The sequence below is a fragment of the Marmota flaviventris genome, chromosome 12, assembly GCF_047511675.1.
Source record: "Marmota flaviventris isolate mMarFla1 chromosome 12, mMarFla1.hap1, whole genome shotgun sequence".
Taxonomy (NCBI): domain Eukaryota; kingdom Metazoa; phylum Chordata; class Mammalia; order Rodentia; family Sciuridae; genus Marmota; species Marmota flaviventris.
This window is the reverse complement of record NC_092509.1, coordinates 107,066,620-107,086,879: the sequence shown is the minus strand read 5'-3', so window position 1 is coordinate 107,086,879 and position 20,260 is coordinate 107,066,620. Positions and strand designations below refer to the sequence as shown.

The window sequence follows — 20,260 nt, the reverse complement described above, 5'->3', positions numbered from 1 at the left end:
CAGCATACTGCCTGGGCTGACTACTCCCTGACATCTCCCTGAACCTCAGTTTTCCTCCTGTAAAATGGAGATGTCGGTAATACCTATTCCAATACTGTTATAAGGATTAGAGATGATATATGTAAAGCTCATAAAACCGTGCTTGGCACATAACGTTCAGTAAATTTATTTTTACTGGTAACAAATTGGCCTATGTGACTGCAGTAAATTTCCAGTTTTCTTTAAGACATCATTTATATCACATCAAACCTCAGAATAAAAAGATGCATGCATATATCTGTATATATATATATGCATCTAGGTAATGAGTAGTTTCATTTTTATTCATATGGGGGTTTTGTGTTTTGGTTTTTGGTACTGGAGATTGAGCCACTGAGTTCCATCCCAGACCTTCCCCCTGCTCCCTCCCATCCTCCACCTTTTTTATTTAATTTTGGAACAGGGTCTTGCAAAGTTGACCAGGCTGGCCTCAGACTTGGTACTATCCTGCCTTAGCCTCTGGAGTTGCTGGGATTACAGGCTTGCATCGCCATGCTTAGCTGATTCTTGTTTATAATGCACAGATTGTGTTAGAACCTTTTAGAAGGAGGGTTGTGCCTCTAAGTGACTCTTAATGCACTTCAGAATATTACATGATTTCTCATTTTTTTAATTAGAAATGTTTCCAAAATGGCAGTTCTGTAGACTTGCAACTTGGATTTAAGCTTATTTTAAATAAGTTGCTTTACGAAAGCAAGTGTAAATCGGGTCTATATACATTTCCCACTTTACCATATGCAGCTTTTTGGTGACTGGTGTCTACAATAGTAAGAGGCACTTGAGATTCCAGGTTCTTGTGGCTGGAGTTTCTATTAAACCTGGGCATTAAGGTTCATTTGCATGTAAAGAAAGTGGTTGTCACCACCTATTTCACAGAGATAATATGTTGGAAGGGGATGTAAAGTTGCAGAGATTCAGTGCTTTCAACACAGAAAAGATTGTGTGAGAGGGGCCTGTAGGGAGATTTAGAAAAGAAGCAAATGGCTCATAGTCTTTAGTCACATCTTAGGACATAATGGGAATGCTAGAATATGGTGGGGTTTGTGCCAGGGGGAGGCAGCTGGGCCTTATCAGTTCTTTTCCTGGTAGTATCCAGCATCCCTGTTCCTCATTCATCTGACTCATCACTTGCTGTTCTGTTGGGTGTAAATTTCTTTTCATATCCTGTCGGCATTTATTCTTTTTTTTTTTTTCCCTTGCTTACTAGTTAATTACTTTCTTGCCTGAACCCTAGAGCCCTGGGTAAGCTTGAATGATTAAGTCCGGAGTGAGAACTACCATTTTAATTCAAATGTTCTGCTAGTGATGGTCATTTAATCACTAGTAAACATTTTAGCTGCAGTGCTGATTGTGAAGTTGGGTAACTAGGGCCAGGCACCACTTGAGTCACTCACTTACTTAGAGCAGTTGTCCTGTAGGAGGCCAGCTTCTTCAACCACACCCTGTCTGCTCTGGTCCACACAGCTCACCTTGACACCAGCCCAGCAGCAGCTGCTGCTGCAGCAGGCCCAAGCCCAGGCCCAACTACTGGCCGCAGCTGTGCAGCAGCACTCCGCCAGCCAGCAGCACAGCGCTGCTGGTGCTACCATCTCCGCCTCTGCTGCCACGCCTATGACTCAGATCCCCCTGTCTCAGCCCATCCAGATCGCACAGGTGAGCGAGGAGGAAGTGGTGGGTTTTATTTAGTGTCCACTTAGCTTTATGATGGTTGGTGTGGAACTCCAGATAGTGAGTTAACAGAGTTCTTTCTTACTGCTGAGTTCACAATAATTCATTTGTTTGCTTGTTTGAGTTGGTGTTATAAACACATAGCAGATTATTTGAATAACTGACTGTTTATATAAGCGATGATCTTGAATAAGCAGCTGGTGAATTTCTGAGGCAGGGGATTACTGCGTTTATCTTAATTAGCTAATTGCAGCAGGCGTGCTTCTTCACGTGCTGGCAGTGAACGGCCACCATGTGTGGGAGACAGCAAGGCATCTCTGCTCTGGAGCGATTAGCACTGTGGAGAATCACAGTACAGTGTTATTTGGCTGATTTTTTCTCATTTTAGGGTGAAGAATCCAATACAATTAAAGAAATTATTTAAGAGGCATAGACAGTAGGACCAAGGAGGAAAATAAATCTTTTATCTCACAAAGAGGAAAAAGGTGAACTTTCATTCAATGAGTAAAATATATGAAGAGTTATAAGTCTAATTCTGGACAATTACCTTTACCCCCCAGAGAAGACTCAATAGTAGACTTAAATTGTTGCAAGAGTTTGACTAGATGTTTAAAAAATGATGTCAGGCTAACCTTTATTACTCTTTGTGCAGTCTTTCTTTATCAAGATAGTATTTCAGTTTGGGTTGCTTTCTTCATCACCAAGCTTTGTGTGTTGACATGAGTCTGGGCAAGGCAATGTGTCTGAAAGCAGTCTGATAGCCACAAGACCTTAGAGACCACCAAGGCTATTGTTATGCTATGGACCAGATTTTTGTAGGGATAGCTATTTTTCTCTTTTTAGTAATTTAACCCTGATTTCCCAGTTGAGTTAGATAAACTGGTGTCAAATTTCATGAGTCATTGATCTTAGTTTATTGTCGGAAATTCAGACATAACACTCAATTTTTCTTAACAAGAACAAAATGAGTCATGTTTAAAAGCTGTTTTGTCACAAAATGGGAGTTTTAAAACCCATGTTGGTCTCTATACATTAAAAAATAGAACTGTAACCATTGGTTCAGAGACGATTTTATATCATTTGAAAATCAGGCTGAGCATAATCTCTGTATGCCCACAGAAATAGTAAGGTCTTAGGAAGCCCCAGTGTCTTTCCATGCTGCGTGAAGCATATTCATGGCACACACCGTTGGGACATGAAATAATGCTAGATGTTGACTCTTCTCTAGGTGGAGTGACAGAAGTCGTCGGCTGGGAAACTTAGGATTAAGAGAACGTTGGTTTCAGAATTTCCATTCCATGTTTAATTCTGATTTTTCAGGATCTGCAACAGCTGCAACAGCTACAACAGCAGAATCTCAACCTGCAACAGTTTGTGTTGGTTCACCCGACCACCAACTTGCAACCAGCGCAGTTTATCATCTCACAGACTCCCCAGGGCCAGCAGGGTGAGATTCTCCTTAGGCCTGAGTGGCACCCCAAGGTTGTCCGCTTAATGTGACATGAACACTGGGTGTCATTTTCACACTACAGCTGGCCATTAGGACAATGGTTTTCATGAATATTGATTTTAAAATATCATTATGTGTGTAAAGAAAGATATGCTTTTTTTCTTATTGGTCATATACACCCCATTGTTGAAGGTTGCCTCCCTTGTCAACATTTCATCACTAACGAGGAACCAAGGCTTTGGCCAAATGTCTAAATGAAACCACTCAGCATGCCAAATACAAATTGGATAAATTGCTTTTATTGCTTCCATAGTTCATCATGGGAATGTATTCAAAGGCTGTATACGAAGCCTTGAAAGTATATGCTTCTAACTTAGTTTCTTTTAAAGAAGGAAAGGGTGCTGTATTAGAAACTGCCCACATTCTGTGAGTGGTTAAAGAATGTCTTTGAGCTGGGCACAGCCGTGTGTACCTGCTGGAACCTGAAGGCAGTAGAAGTGCAGGTGTAAGGCCAGCCTGGGCAGCTTAGCAACACCCTGTCTCAAAAAAAAATTAAGGCTTGAGATGTAGCTCAGCAGTAGAGCACTTGCCTAACATGCACAAGGCCCTGGGTTCACTCCTGAATACTAAAAAAAAAAAAAAAAAAAAACCCTTTATGTAATACATATTGTTGTATAATTACTGTATCAAACAGTAAAAAAAAGTTCAGTCATGTTTGTAAGGACTGGTTCACGTTATCGGTGTAGAAAACATCAGGGTATCAAGAGCTCAACCCAAAAACATTTGTGCATTTCTACTGATTTTTTTAAAATATTTTTTAAGCTGTAGATGGACACAATACACCTTTATTTTTATTTGGTGCTGAGGATCGAACCCAGTGCCTCACCCATGCTGTACCACTGAGTTACAACCCCAGCCCCTCTACTAATGTTTTAAGATATTATTTTAATTGTACATATTTATGGAGTACAATGTGATAACTGGTACAGTGTACAGTGCATAATGATCAAATAATTGTACGTATTTATGTGGTACAGTGTAATATTTATACACATGTATACAATATGCACTGATCAAGTATCAGTTCTTCATTATCTCTGGAGCATTTGTTTTGGTTTGATTTTTGCCTTTTTTCTTGGTCATTCCAAAATCTTTTGTTGTGTAAATACCTATTTTAGCATATGTTCAAAATTAAAAGAGGGATAAGCCAGTTTTTACTTTCAAAGAGCTCACAGTCTATTGGAAGAGAAACAGAACTGTTATGAGTGTTAGAACCTATGTGCACAGAATGCGGCAGGAGCTGAGCAGAGAGACCTCCATATCTTTGTTCCCATAGCAGCCTTCAGAGATGGAATAAGGCGTGGCATGCACAGGATGACAAAGAGGAGGTGAACAGCTTTGCAAAGCTCAAAGACATGGAGGAAAATTCATATGCTGTGTTCAAGAACTGTTAAGTAATGCCTTAAAAAACCATAAGTTGCATGTTTGAATAATAATGAAACTTAAGGACAGAAAGATTAAGAGAGACCAACCAGATCATTCAAGAAACTAACATGGTATCCAGGAGCTTGACCTTAAATCTAATAGCTTAATTCTTCCCAAGGTTCCTTTTTTTTTTTTTGCTAGTCACTTGAAGAATTAGAAAAGTAGATATCTGAGCCCCACACCCAGAATTTTAACCAGCAATTTGGGGAGTCTAATGTGAATGGGCCAATACCTTCCAATAAAGAAATCTTCTGTAGGTTATACAAAACTGCAGAAGCTTTAAGCAAAAAGTGGCATATCATATTTTGTATTTAAAAAGCTCATGCCGAAACTTGGAGAAGAAAAATTAGAATGGATAAGAACAGAGTAATACCAATTAGGAGAACATTGCGATGGTCCTACTGAGGTTTGGTGAGGGCTAAACTAGTGGAAGAGTGTTGGTAAAACCAACTCTTCAGTTGTAGGAAGAATTAGAAGTCAGAGCTGGTGAAGAGTTGTAATCCCAATGGAAGGGAATTCCTACAGGGAAGGAGGAACAGTCTGGAGCAGGGAGACCTTGGAAGGTCAAGACAGAAGTGCACATGTTTTAGACATGGAAACTTTTGAAGCTTCAGGTTTGAGTGAGAGCGCTGTCGTTGACTCTCGGCAAATCCAAGAGCGCTGTCTTTCCTCTTTCAAATCTGGGACTGCATTTTATTTATTTAAAAGAATAAAATTCACCTTAATATAGTTGCGATAACAAATGAGTATTCATTTTCCTGTTTTTTATTTGCCAAGGTTATCTATGTTCGCAACCTCTTCCCTCCAAACCTTAGATTGGGAAGGAGTGCAGACAGTGGAAGGCTGATTGGCTTTAGAGCCAGTGACATTGGACAAGTCACCTACCGTTTCTTGAGTTTCATGTGTTTCCTTTTCATCTTTCCCTTTAAATGGGTCTGTTTTGAAGAATGTTTGACCAATGTCAGGAATGTCATTATAACATAGTAGTTAAGAGCACAGACTCCAAAGGCACACTGCTGCTCTCTGAATCTGGGCTCTGCCTCATTGCCTGGGTGCCTTAGTCCCCTCCCCTGCAACAAGAGGATACTGTCAGCCTGTACCCAAGGGTTGCAGAGGGCTGGTGAGTAAATGCACTGAGGCACTTTGCTAAAGGAACCTCATAGATGGAAACCTCTGGGTCCGGGCTGCTGTCGCCATCAAACCTTGTCAGCTATTTCGGAAGCTGACAGCTCCTTGAACAGTAAAGACCAGCTCAAAAGTAGCCTGAGTCTGAGGGTGCCATTGCTGCCAAGTCATGCTGGTTCTCCAAGATGGCTGACTTGCAGCATGCAGGGTCAGAACGGGGTGTGGGTGGGAGTGGGGGTGGGGGTGTTAGGCTTTCCTGAGTGGAATCCATTGTGGTCAGCAGCACCAGGAGCACTGAATATCTGAACAGCTCTTACTTTTAACTATTAGTGTTGAAGGGGACAGATTTAGTTTGTAGGGATTTTAATAATAATTTCCAGAATGAGATTAGCCTGAAATATCCATTTCTTCTGATTTTTTTCCTTTCATTTATTAATCCAGAACTTTTGAAATATAGTTCGTACTTTTGGCAATATTGCTATTATATAACTGTATAAGATTTAATTTCTGACAAGGGAGGGAAATCTAAACCATTTTCCAGAATTATTTTTATTATTATTTTTCTTAGATTTTCTTAAGAAAATTCTTACTAATACATTTCCAAACTTGAGTTACAATTTATTGGAGGATTTTCTGTTTGTTTTTTGGTACTAGGAACTGAACCCAGGGGTGCTTAATCACCAAGCTACATCCCCAAGCCTTTTTATTTTTTTTTTTTATTTTGAGACAGGGCCCTGCTAAGTTGCCAAGGCTGGCCTCAAACTTGGACCCTACTGCCTTAGCCTTCCAAGTTGCTAGGATTACAGGTGCAAGCCACCAGGCCTGGTATATTGGAAATCTCTACTCTTAACCTTTCTACTGCCTTTTCTACTCTCTCCATTTATTCCAAAAGTATCAAAGAAATGTTCCTCTTGGGAAACTGTTGAATACATTTGTGTTTCATTTGTTTGACTCTTTGAGGTTGGGGGAGGTGGCAAGTGTTGGTCCTCAGGTAAATTTTAAACCTCTGTGGGCCCTTCTAGCATTTTTAGCTGTGCTCATTTGGAAGAAAAAGATCTATGGTTTGAATTTATTCATAGAACATGCTACTAGCAACCAAAATGAATCATTTGGGATTATAGTTTATGATTGAATAAGAATCATTTTGGAAATATATTCTTTTTTGAATAAGTAACAAAAATCTAAATTTCATTGCCAAACTAAAGACACTCACATGTTGAAATGCCTAAGTTTAATAATGGGATCTGATTTCTGACCTTCATGCTTTCTTCTGTTTTATTTATTATCACTATTTTTTTTTATTTTCTTGATAATTAATTTTCTTTTATAAATAATTTTATTTACCAGGTTGCCTTTAATCATTGTCATAGAATGTAGTTTTTCAACATTCAGTACTTCCAAATTCAGTAGCCTAGAAAATCCTAATTAGGAAGATTTTGTTGCTCCCAGCTAATCTTATCTCATATATATTATATATATATTTAATGGCTTTGTTTGATGTACCGTTTTGGAGAATTCCTACCACTGCTCTTATAGATCATCCTAAATGTAGTATTTTAGCAATAGCATTATACTTAAAACTATGTACCCATATTAAATCTTTGAATACAAGTATCGTGGGTTGGTTCTTTATTTTTTTAATATTTTAGTTGTAGATGGACAAAATAGCTTTTGGGTTGGTTCTTTCTTGACAAGGTTGTGAAAGTAACAAATCCTAGACTCAGGTGCTCCTCTGAGCATTACTATGAACACATTGGGACTCACATTTCTCCTCAGGAGTCAGTTGTCACCGTGTAGTATTGCTGCTATTGCTATTTTTTCCCTTTTGCTCAGTCTCTTATGAACTCTGCACTCATGGGATCCTGCCTCAGCCTCCCCAGTAGTTGGAATAACAAGTATATGACACCACACCCATCTATCAGATAGAGTTTAGAGTTTACATTTCCACCTTATTATCGCCAGAAGGCAAATGTTTGTTAAAGAGAACTTAAAAGCAGCATCTTTTTCCCACTTAAAGAATAGCCTGGTTCTTTCATGAACTGGGTATTTCTCTGGTACTGGCAGATTCTAACAGATGCGGGAGTAAGAGGAGGAGCTCTTGTTAGAATTTTCAACTGCTTCCATTTGGAATAACTCTACATTTTCATCCATTCCTTGCTAAAATAAAGAATTGGCTTATCAGAGAACTTATTCTGGTTACACTAAAGGCACGTACATTCATGTTTATTTCTACTTGCCCAGTTTGTATTTAACAAGATTGAATTTTAGACAAACAGGACGAATTTGACTATTAGAAGATTGGTTAGAAGTTTTCAGTTCACATCCCCGTTCTTTCTTTTGCTGTGTGTTCACAGTGCTCGTTAGTGATCCTGTGTAACATGTCCGTGTTTGCCAGGTCTCCTGCAAGCGCAGAGCCTTCTAACACAGCTACCTCAGCAGAGCCAAGCCAGCCTCCTGCAGCCGCAGCCCAGCACCACCCTCGCCTCCCAGGTCAGCTCTTTGTTTTTTAACGTCGTTTTGAGAAATTTTTGGACTATTTTAACTTAATAAAAAGAATCCAGTTTTCAGAAACTAGTCAAAAATTCAAATCTGGCTTGACAAAGCAATGCTATCAAATTGATGTGGTATTTGAAAATTTTCAGAGTCCCTGTTTTCTCATGGTTCATAAGGAGTAACTGTTAGCAATAAGTGAGTGATGAATCTTGGCTGTTTGCACACACACGTAGTTGACAGTAGATATTACCACTTGAACCGGAAACCTAATGCCTCACTTAAAATCTGCCATTGTCCTTTGCCCTTTCTCAGAAACTGCAAAGAGGTCAGATCTCTATATTTTCTCTTGTCTCAGTGCTTACATGTTACTTTAGCTCATTTTTATTAGTCCATATACCCATACAAAATTCACAGATCTTCTAGAAGGTGTATAGAAGTGTAAGCATTGACCTACCTTCTCCTTCTAACCTAGCAGTCACTTTGAACATGTCTGTCTTTTCACCTCTCAGAACCTTAGTCTACTCACCTGTAAATTGACTGAACTGGTTCACTCTGAATCCCAGTTCTGGGTCTGATTCTGTATCTAAAGTAAAAGATTAAAACTCACTTCTGGCACATTGCCAGACTTGGCAGAGTTCAACATCTATTTGTAGTAAGAACCCTTTCCTGTCCTAGTCCTACTAGGAGGTAACTTTAAAGTGGGGAGGGACATGCTGTAGGAATGCCCTTTACCAGATTAAGAAAAAGGAAGAGCAATCAAAAATCCCACCCATATCATACCTAACAATGAAAGCCTGACCACCTTCCTTCTAAGATTATAGCAAGACAGGGTGACCACTGTTGCCACTATTTATAGTGCACTGATGAACCTAGCGGTACAGTAACACAAGAAAAAGAAGGACAGCCAGGCACAGTGGCACACGCCTATAATCCCAGTGGCTCCAGAGGCTGAGACAGGAGGATTGTGAGTTCAAAGCCAGCCTCAGCAACAGCAAGGTGCTAAGCAACTTGGTAAGACCCTGTTTCTAAATAAAATACAAAATAGGGATCTGGGATGCTGGGGATTTGCTCAGTGGTTTAGTGCCCCTGAGTCCAATCCCAGGTACTCTCTCCCAAGCCCCCTACCCCCACACACACAAAAAAAAAGAAAGGACATACAGAGTTGTAGCAAGTATGTAGCATACAAAGTCAGTATACAAAAGCATTTATGTTTCTGTACACTAACAATGATCATTTGGATATTGGAATTAAGAAAATATAACAATCTTTAAGGTCTGAACATCAAGAACTACAAAATATTGCTGAATGAAATTAAAGACTTATGGGTCAGAGAGAATGAATGTGTTTGTGAGTCAGAAGATATAAGATATTCAAATGTTGATTTTCCCCAAATGGATAATCAAACCCAGAGCAGCCTTTTTGTAGAAATTTGTATGCTGCTTCTAATGTTTATATGAAATTGCAGAATTCATAGAACAAACAATTTTTAAAGTAAAAAAATTTGAAGGATTTTCCTATGTCAAGAATTAGCTTTTTAAAGGCCTGGTGTGATGGTGAATACTTTTAATTCCAGCTACTTGGGAGGCTGAGGCAGGAGGATGCAAATTCAAGGCCAGCCTCAGCAACTTAGTAAGACCCTGTCTTAAAATAAAAATTAAAAGGGCTGGGGGTGTAGCTTAATAATAGAGCACCCCAAGGTTTAATCCCCAGTTACACAAAAAATTAACATAAAGCTATAGTAATGAAGATAGTGTGGTATTGCAATGTAAATAAAAGTATAGCTCAGTAGCACAGAATAGAGAGTCTAGTAGACCCACATAAATGACCAGCTGATTTTCCAAAGGTATCAAAGGATTTTAATGGAGAAAGGAAAATCTTTCAACAAATGATGCTGAAACAGTTGGCTGTCCATAAACAAAACAAAAACAAACCTTTAATCTTATTTAAGTACCTAGACCCTTATTTCATACCATATGCAAAGATTAATTTGAAATGGATCATAGACCTAAACTTCCAAAAGAAAACTTGGGGAACAATTGTTATGCCTTTGGGTAAGGCAATGATTTTGTGAAACAGTGCACAAAGCATTAACCATGAAATAATAAAAATGATTAATTGCATAAAAATTAAAAGCTTAAGAGGATAAAATGAAAAAGCACAGATGGGGAGAAAATATTCTTAAAACAATGCAACAATGTGTATGAATTTCAGAAGGCTTAAGCTAAATGAAAGCAGCCAGATATAAAAGACTGCATGCTGTATGATTCAGTTCACATGATATTTTAGAAAAGATAAAACTGTAAGTATTGAGACATTCTATCAGTGGTTGTCAGGGACTGGAAGCTAATGATGGAGGTTAATTGCCAAGGCACAAGGGAACTTTGGGGAGTCCTGAACACGTTCGGTATCTTCATTGGGTTAGTACTTATGTAACTGTATTCAGTTTCCAAAACAAAGTACGCCCTTTTATAAGTCAAGTAGCAGAAGTAAGGCTGAGATTTTCACAAACGCCTACTCTGGAGACTTCTTCCTAGTGTGCATGCTCTGCGCATGGTTAAGACTCTCATGGCTTCATCCTGGCTCCTGCTTATTGTACTCCACTCTGCCATTTGTACATCTGGCCCGGTCCAGCCTGGGGTTCTTGAGTTGGGTATCTTATCTGTAACTCCACTTGGTCCTGTACTATTTGGAAAAGAGGCTGCTTGAAACCTGGAGATTAAGTAAAATCCGATATTTGAGACATACCTCCACCTGTCAGCCAGTGTCACTGTGGGAAATGTGAGGCCACATAGAATTCTGGTGTGGTTGGTGCTGTGTTCAGCTCCACCAAAACTGCTGGATTGAATATTACCCAGTGTCCATATGTCATGAAGATGAACTTCATTGCCTTCATGGAAGCAGATAGAAATGAACTTACCCAGTGATGGTGTGGTGCCTATTGTAGTTTTCTGCAATATCAGTTCCTTGGAGAGAGCCTTGACAAATGAAATCAAGGTCGGATACATGACTCATCTGAATTTCACAAAGGGAAATTCGTAGTCTTTATCTGCAGCCTTGTTCTGTAATCCTTCACCTGGGCTACTGTTCAACAAGCTGCTATTCAGCTGAGCAATCAGGATACAAAATAAGAGCAGCACTTCCCATTAGTGAGTACTCACAAGAGGTTCTAGAGAGTCCTACTCAGGGCTTGTGAGGAGAACACTAGCCTGGCGTTTATAATAAGAAAATTTAATATTTTCCTTTTTAAGAAAGAGAGGCAGGCAGTGGTGCACCAATTCAGAAGGCTGGGCAGGAGGATCACGAGTTCAAAACCAGACTCAGCAATTTAGCCACTTAGTGAGCCATGTCTCAAAATATACAATAAAAAATAAATTTTGAAAAAGGGCTGGGGATATGGCTCACTGGTTAAGCACCCCTGGGTTCAATCCCTGGTACCAAAAAAAAAAAAAAAAAAGACACACAGACAGGGACTAGGGGTAGCTCAGTGCTAGAGGCTAGAGCACGTGCTTAGCATACCCTAGGCCCTGGACTGAGTCTTTAGCACAAAGAGAGATAAAGAAGGTGATAGACTATAATTTTATGTCCCAGACTAAACTTTACATGGATATAAGTATAAACTTTACATGGATAATATAACAAAATATAAAGAAGGTGGTAGCAGATGATCAGAAGGAAACTTCTCAGTTCAGTGTTTGAAATAAGTGGTGCTTTCTCCCATTTGAACTACTGAAGATACTGGAAGGTAGGAAGACTTCTCAAACCAAATGATCATTTGAAGTTTACGTGCATTTAAGTTAAAAGAAAAAAAGCACATTTGGAAAATTATTTTCATTAATATGATTACACTAAGGCACACACTGCCACATTTGGTAAATGTTTGACAAATACCTTTAAGAACAAGAATGAGGATATCATTAATATATAAGTGGGTTAAGGATATAAATCTAGTTCACATCCAAGAAAATGCAGATAATAATTAACACATGGGGCGATTTCTACGTAATAGAAAGTAGTAAGGAATACAAGTTACAGCAGAGGTGATGTTGAGTGTATACCCTGAGGAACAAAACATATACACACTTTGTAAATTAGTTTGGCAGTTTCTTATAAGGTGAAATATATATGTGTCTTATGACTCTTAGAAACGAAGGCACATGTCTGCAGAAATGAAAGACCCATATATATTGGTTATGCAGATTTGTTCATAATCACCCAAAGTGGAAATAAAGGAACTGCTGACACCATCCATGTGGAGGAAGCTAGGTGTCATGTAGTAAAGACTACAGTAGCATATCAAAACCAGGACATTATTTGTCCATTGCCAGAAAAATCTTGTGAATTGATCTTGAGGAGCTGCTTACACATAGATAACCAGATGTGCAAAGTTTTTCCTTGTGGTATTTTCTGTGTTATAGAATGAAACATAAATGAAAAACTGTCCAGCAATTAAGAAATGATTAAATAAATTATGACAAAACTGCCTCATTCTTTGAAAAGGATAATCTTGAAGACTAAATCACCATAGAAAAAAGTTAAAACATAATATTACCTGAGAAAGTATAATATAAAATCATGTATCACATAATCATAATTACAGGTAGGATTAAAAAGTAGGCCTGTAGGTAAAAATTTAATAAATACTCCAAATGATGCCTGTTTAAGTTATTTTAAAGTACAGGCAATTTGTTTAAGTTCTCCCCTAAAATGGTCTTGATAGTCTTATAATACTGTCACATTTGGAGATGGAGTAAGTCAGATGTAGTCCCTGCTGTTTTGCCAATCTGTGTGGCAATTCATGAGATACATCTTTAAGGATCATGTGCTCATTACAGTTGATTTTATTTGTATGTTTCCAGGTTTTTTCCCTAGACCTGCTGTGATTGCCCCATGCCTAAGCCCAGGCCGGCACTCCCAGTGAACTGTGTGCTATACCCTCTGTAGTGCTCCCTGGTCATCCTCATTCTCCACAAGTCAACTAGTGTCTTAATGTGTTTGGTTGCAGCACGTCACTGTTGTAAATTAAATGTCTTTTGCTTGTTTGTCATTTTGTCCCTTCACAACAGCCAGCAACCCCAACACGCACAATAGCAGCAACCCCTATCCAGACACTTCCGCAGAGCCAGACCACACCAAAGCGCATCGACACTCCCAGCTTGGAGGAGCCCAGCGACCTTGAGGAGCTCGAGCAGTTTGCCAAGACCTTCAAACAGAGACGGATCAAACTCGGCTTCACTCAGGTAGGAGGAGACCCCCAGGCAGCCTCCTGGTGTGAGTCTAAGGGGCTTCAGGGAGCAGGGTATCCCTCGGCCATGGTGGTTTTGATTTGACTATAGATTCTTGTCATATTTAGCATTTGTAAGTTTAGAACGTTATGCATTCAGCTATAAGTTACAGTCGTACATTTATGATTTAATGTTAGATAAAACATCCAAGATTCATCCCACAGCCCAGGCCTCTGAAATCACAATTACATTAATAAATTATGAGCGTTTGAAAGATTTTATTGGGGGATGATATAACTGTACTGAAGGTTTTATTATTTGAAGAACATCTGGTTGTGACCTTACTGCTACATTATCTAAGAGTAAAACTTACAGTGTTTATTTATAATAGCTGAAATGGATATGTTTGAAAGGCTCATTTAAAAATAGTTTTTTTCCCAGTGACTTGGGAGGCTGGCACAGGAGGATTGCAAATTCCATGGCCGCCTCAGCAGTTTAGCAAGGACCTAAGAAACTTAGTAAGATCTGCCTCCAAGTAGAAAGTACAGCACAAAAGGGCTGAGGAATGTAGCTCCATGGTAAAGTACCCCTGGGTTCTCTTCCCAATACCAAAAAAAAAAAGGAAAGAAAAGAATAATAGCTTTTGGGGAAGAGGGTGGGGGTAGACACACACAATCTCTCTAAGCCTGTGTTGAAACCAGTTAATCAAGTAAGAGTCTATTGAAAATGAAAAATACAAATTAATCAAAATCCAAATTAGTTTTTTAATGTCAGCTAGCAGCGGGCTCCCCAATGGAAGGAGGGTACTCGGCAGTCATCTGGGCATCCTCCATTTTCACTCTGAGCACTACCCTGAGTCACACCTTTTATCAGAGCAGGAGAAGAGTTCATCTGAATGACCTTGGTACAGAGTGTCGGAGGTTATGAGGTGGAGGAATAAAACCTGAAGTGTGGGTTGGGTTGGGTGTTTTTATGGAGTCCAGAAAAATCCTAAAATTTTCTTTCCAGAGAATATAGTTATTATTTGGAATTTAAGCCAACATTTATATACTACCCTAATTATTTTGTGTTGAAAGTATGTAATGCACCATCTGCTGTGGTGGATCAAGATGACATCTCTGCTTATGATATTTAGTTGATGTTTATTTATGTTTTTATAAATGGATTTCTGTTATATTTATTTGGGAATTTATTTTTGTTCAAAGAAAGTACGCATTAGGGACACAATGATTTTTTAAATAGATGTAATTTTAGGTGAAATTTTGTTACATTTTTGAGGAGTTCATTTATAAAGAAACAAATTACAATCCAGAAACATTTTAGTACTTTTTAAGCACCTGAGTGATCTGACTTGTTTTAAAAATAAAACTCAAGATTAAACTGGATTGAAAGGATTAAAACTGGATTGATTGAAAGGGTAAGTTAATAAGCTGAAATAGGTATTAGCATGTTTAGCAGTGTGCCCAGTTTTAAGCTATTAGCACAGCATACTCTTGGGTTTCCTGGGAGATTTTTGCTTAAGCGATATGCCAAGGCTTTTATTTTTTAACATTCACCCAAATCATGGTTCACCTTTCTGCAGCATATGACCCGATACATTGCCAGTGGTTTTTTTTTTTTGTGTGTGTGTGTGTCCCTCCCTCTCCAGGTAAAGGAGTTCTCCTGTGGGCCTGTGTTCTGCTTTATGGTTCCATCCTGTGTTTTGCATGACCATTCCTTATTTTTCAGAATAACTTGGACATAGCAGTTATAGGAGTTTGCAAACCTTGATTGGGTGGATTAAAACACACGTACTGCTGCAGCATGAGAAAATCAACTTAGCTTTTAAGTTACTCACTTTTGTTGTAATTGTGCAAAGGCAGAATTGTATCTGGTTATTATATTTATACACAGAAGGAAAGTTAAACATTATTGAAACAAATCCCTATTCTCTGAGTAAATATACATTATTAGAACAATTATATTCTAATTACATAAATACTTACTAAAGGATTGCTGTGGGTGTTATTACATTATTATAAAGCATGTCATAGGTATAACACTTTTACAAAATGTAGTGGATTCATTATTTCCTAGTCCCAATCTTTCTTTATTCCTCTTGCTCTTTTTAAAAATATTTAGGGGATATAATATAGCTCAGATCATGTATGAATCAGCTGTTTAAAATGTTTGACTTGTGGGGAAGAATCCAAGAGTTTCAAGATTACTTATCCAAGCACATAGCAAAATTTTGAAAATTGATATGTTAACTAAAGGACATATTGATTTTTATTCCACCAAACAATTTAAGAGTGGAGTAACATTGTATTACAAATCTCAGTTAAGTGAATTTGCCGTTTATTGGCATGGTTCTAGTTGATGGCACAGCTTTACCAGACACCAACTGAAAGTATTTTTTTTATATATACTTGCTATGATGTGATGGGTTTTTTTGGTACCAGGGATTAAACACAGGGGTGCTTGTCCACTGAGCCACATACACAACACCCTCCCCCCTTTTTTTAAAAAATATTTTAAGTTCTTATTGAGTTGCTTTGGGCCTAAGTTGCTAAGACTGGCTTTGAATTCACAGTCTTCCTGCCTCAGCCTCCTGAGCCACTGGGATTATAGGCCTGCACCAACACACCCAGCTGACATGATTTTTTTGAATAGCTATTTTTTGCTTACTTGTCAAAATTATTACTTTCATGATTAAATATTACAGGTATTTGTAAAAAATTCTTAGTGAATTTTTCCACTGTACTTCAGAAAACATTTTTTGTCATCTAACTGCTACTCAGTGTCATACTCAAAAAATTGCAAGTTTAAGTTGCCCCAGTTTTTTTTGAAACCATAAACTTAAATGGATGGAGTGTCCCAGGTGTGAATGGGTAGCAGCACATGGGCCTAAGGTCAGTGCCTGACCCGCAGCAAACACTCGGGAGTGCCCCTGGTAGAGGAGCCCTCCCTCTGTGCAGCCTGCCCCGCCCGGGTCCCTCCCTCCCGTCTAATTGGGAGGAAGGTGATGAGCAGTCCACTGCAGTGGAAGCCACAGTGTCTGCCCAGCACCAACAGAAAGGGAATGTTCTGATGAACTGCAGTTTTAGTTAATTTGATGTTAATGAATTTTAATGTAAATAGCCTTGTATGGCTTGTGGCTTTCATATGGGAGTCCTGGGCTGTAGATCATTTGAAGTTTAAGTATTCTCTATGCCTCGTTTTATTCACATTTGTGTTTTGTGAAACTTTTTGTCAGGAGTACTTCACCTGTAAGAAAATGGAGTTGGGCAGGGGAGTTCTTTCTTTTCCTCAACTACTACCTGATGCAGATGCTAATAACAGTATAGTATCCAGAAGATGATGGGGTGGGTCACAAGGTAGGACAGTCCAGTTCAGTACCAGTGTGGCCAGGATAGCTGGGAGCAGGCTGCCTCTTGGGAGAGTTAGCTGCTGTTGCCTTTTGTCCCTGTCACTGAACTAATTGAAATGAGTGGATACCTAATTTAAACTCCATGAGCTTCTGCCTGTTAACACCTGGTCTTTTCCAGCTTGAACAGGGAAAATCCAGCTGGAAGAAAGGCACGTGCACATTTCAAAGGTTCCAGGTGCCTGGTGAAAGACACATTCTGTAATACATTCAGGAGTCATTGTTCTCTACAGCCACCAGGTTTCCAGGACCCATGAAGCTTTGACTAAATGGGTCAGACCTCTCTACTGTGAATTTCTCTCTCTACAATGGTTACAAAAGTGATCTTTTTGAATACCTGTTTTTGTAACCAACTTTGAAATCCAAACTAAGGGTGGAAATTGATTCCCCCCCCCCAGAGCTTCCAAAAATACTTTATAAGAAAAAAATAAAAAGAATGAAGGATCATTTGTAATTTTTGAAGTGTGTTATGGGAAGTTTGATTAGCTCAGAAATGCCTGGGGTTATCTAGACAGTTACACCTAATCCTGGTAGGTGATACAGGTGAATTGATTTTTAAAGATTACTTATATTACTTTGGTTAAAGATTACTTATATTACTTTGGTTGCATTGATTAAGAATATCACCCTGTTTTAGAGACTTACAGAAGTTTTGTTATCATGATTATCATATAAGATAGCAAAAAGAGATTCAAAATGGAAAGTATATGGGGCAGAGTTGAACACTGACATGGATCAAAGCCCTACAGAGTCCTCCTTTATAATATTGTGCTCAGCTTAGGGGTGGAACTTGTGCAGGACCCAGTAAAGAGAATGACTTTTGATTCTTTGTCTAGAGCAGTTATTGGAGCATCCCCCCAGAATGAAGGATTATTAATGAGATAAACTTCTCTTCTTCTCTCCCCATTTCCTGCTCTGGGTTGTGCAGGGTGATGTTGGGCTTGCTATGGGTAAACTATATGGAAATGACTTCAGCCAAACTACCATCTCTCGCTTTGAAGCCTTGAACCTCAGCTTTAAGAACATGTGCAAGTTAAAGCCACTTTTAGAGAAGTGGCTAAATGATGCAGGTAAGTGAGGTATAAAATATTTCTTCAGTGTTCATTGGAATTTTGTATAAACTATAGAGTTTTTAATTTTTACTGTACAATTCGTACTACAATTTTAAAAAATATTTTAGTTATACAAGGACACAATATCTTTATTTTGTTTACTTATTTTTATGTGGTGCTGAGGATCAAACATGTAAGAGACTCACATGTAAGAGACAAGAAGTCTGTTTCACAATCCCAGCTGACTACAAAATTTTGAAGCCCATTAATCCTAGGAGGATCATAAACTATGGCTATGTAAATCAGAGAGCTAATTCTTTTAAATATTCTAATAATGACAATGTAAATAATAAGCAATAATTTTCAGCTTTCAAATACCTGTTGTGTTTGAGCCAGATTGCGACGTGCACTCAAATTTGAGGAAGAGGAGAAGAAGGCTGTGTAGTTAGATAAAGTTCAGCGGATTTGTTGCTTCTTCCTTGGGGTATTATCATAGAACTTGTTCCTGGTAACACTTCTGCTTTTATTATTAAAGATGGCACATATTTTATACAAAAATTTGGGCTTCTGGTCTTAACTATTTTGTGCCAAGATTTCCTTTTGGAAAATTGGGTTTTGAACCACAGAATGATAAACCATGAGAGCCAAAGGGAACCCGAAAGGTGCCCTAGATTGTGGTTCTCTTTGTAGATGTGAACAAAAATCAGGCCTTTTGAAAACACACATTTGGTCATTTCAGCAGCCTTGGGTGAGCCATCATAGTCCTTCTGAGTATCCCAGGTGAGAGCTGCTGGTCTGCTCTATCTCGTTCTCCATGTAGTAGAAAGAAGTCCAGAGATGAGTGTGCCATACTGTGGGCCGTTAAGCTGTTAAATGACAGAACATTATTTTAACTAAGGAATTTACAAGTAGTCTTTCTCTCCCCGCCCCCATATCATATAAATAAAATGAAAGGTTATTTATAAGATAAATATTATATTAAACACTCAACAGTTTCCAAGAGGCTTTCTCCCTTTTATCCCCTTTTATCGGTTTTATAAAAAGAACAAAACATAAGAACAGAACTGAGAGAGATCTGAGTCAAAACATAAGAATAGTAAACTTCTACATTCTCAGAAAGAGAACCAAAATAGTAGTGTGGTGGCTCTGTAGCCAGCCATCCTGGGCCAGAGAATGCCAGTACGAGCACTGAATCCATGTGGTGGTGTGATGTAGCTTGGGTGAAGACCTCTTATGCTAGGATGTAGTTTAAAATGTTTTATCCGTTTTGTTGGTGGGGTTAACATGTGTTGTGCACATATGACTCACATCTGAAATCTTATTTCTATTTGATTCATTCTTACAGAGAACCTCTCATCTGATTCAGCTGTCTCCAGCCCAAGTGCCCTCAATTCCTCAGGACAAGGAGTTGAGGGCTTGAATCGTAGGAGAAAGAAACGCACCAGCATAGAGACCAACATCCGTGCAGCCTTAGAGAAGAGTTTCTTGGAGGTCAGTAAGGGTCTGTTTTTCATGTGCACGGAATTGTCTGTAGTTAATGTAGGACACTTACAACATAGTGGAGAAAATGAGACAAGGCAGATTATTTACCACGAAGACAGACCAGAGTACGTGGACTCGAGAAAGTTGGTGGCAGCCATGTGTATGTGTTCTGTGCACAAGAGGTGGCAGTGACCCGTAGGATGCATGGCAGCTACCTCTACAGCCTAGAGAAGATGGTGGAAAGCACTTCAAATTGCCTGGGCTGCACCAGTGAGACACCAATGGTGATTGGATTCTAGCGTCTGTGTGCTTACAATGGTAGTTTGGGGCCAAATACTAGAGATCTTGAAGTTCAAGATAACGCTGAAGACACTCATCATGTCTTGTCTTGTCTGTCTGTCTCTCTCTCTCTCTCTCTCTCTCTTTTAGTTATACATGGACACAATTTCTTTGTTTTGTATTCAAGTTTATGTGGTGCTGAGGATCAAACCCAGTGACTTACATGTGGGAGACAAGTGCTCTGCCGCTAAGCCCCAATCTCAGCCCCTCCCAGCATCTCTTTTGTACTAGGGAATATTATAATAAAAGCTTCCAACAGAATTCTGACTTCTTTTTTTTTAATATTTATTTTTTTATAGTTGTAGGTGATCACAATATCTTTACTTCATTTTTATGTGGTGCTGAGGATCGAACCCAGGGCCTCACATGTGCTAGGCAAGCACTCTAACACTGAGCCACAACCCCAGCCCCAGAATTGTGGCTTCTCTAATTCAAAGGATTGAGAGTCAGGTGCAGTGATGCGCACATATATGATCCTAGTGACTTGGGTAACTGAGGC

At 39.0% G+C, this 20,260-nt stretch overlaps 1 protein-coding gene across 7 annotated transcripts in view; it reads left to right on the top strand.

Moving 5' to 3' along the window:
- Positions 1–20,260, top strand: part of Pou2f1 (POU class 2 homeobox 1) — a 151,833-nt gene that overhangs the window by 105,216 nt on the left and 26,357 nt on the right. For all 7 annotated transcript variants that reach the window (XM_071600359.1, XM_071600361.1, XM_071600358.1 and 4 more), the window contains 6 exons: positions 1,504–1,692; positions 3,028–3,154; positions 8,163–8,257; positions 13,324–13,497; positions 17,817–17,958; positions 19,286–19,431. In XM_071600359.1, the coding sequence (XP_071456460.1) occupies positions 1,504–1,692; positions 3,028–3,154; positions 8,163–8,257; positions 13,324–13,497; positions 17,817–17,958; positions 19,286–19,431 (873 nt within the window). The remainder of the gene's footprint in view (positions 1–1,503; positions 1,693–3,027; positions 3,155–8,162; positions 8,258–13,323; positions 13,498–17,816; positions 17,959–19,285; positions 19,432–20,260) is intronic.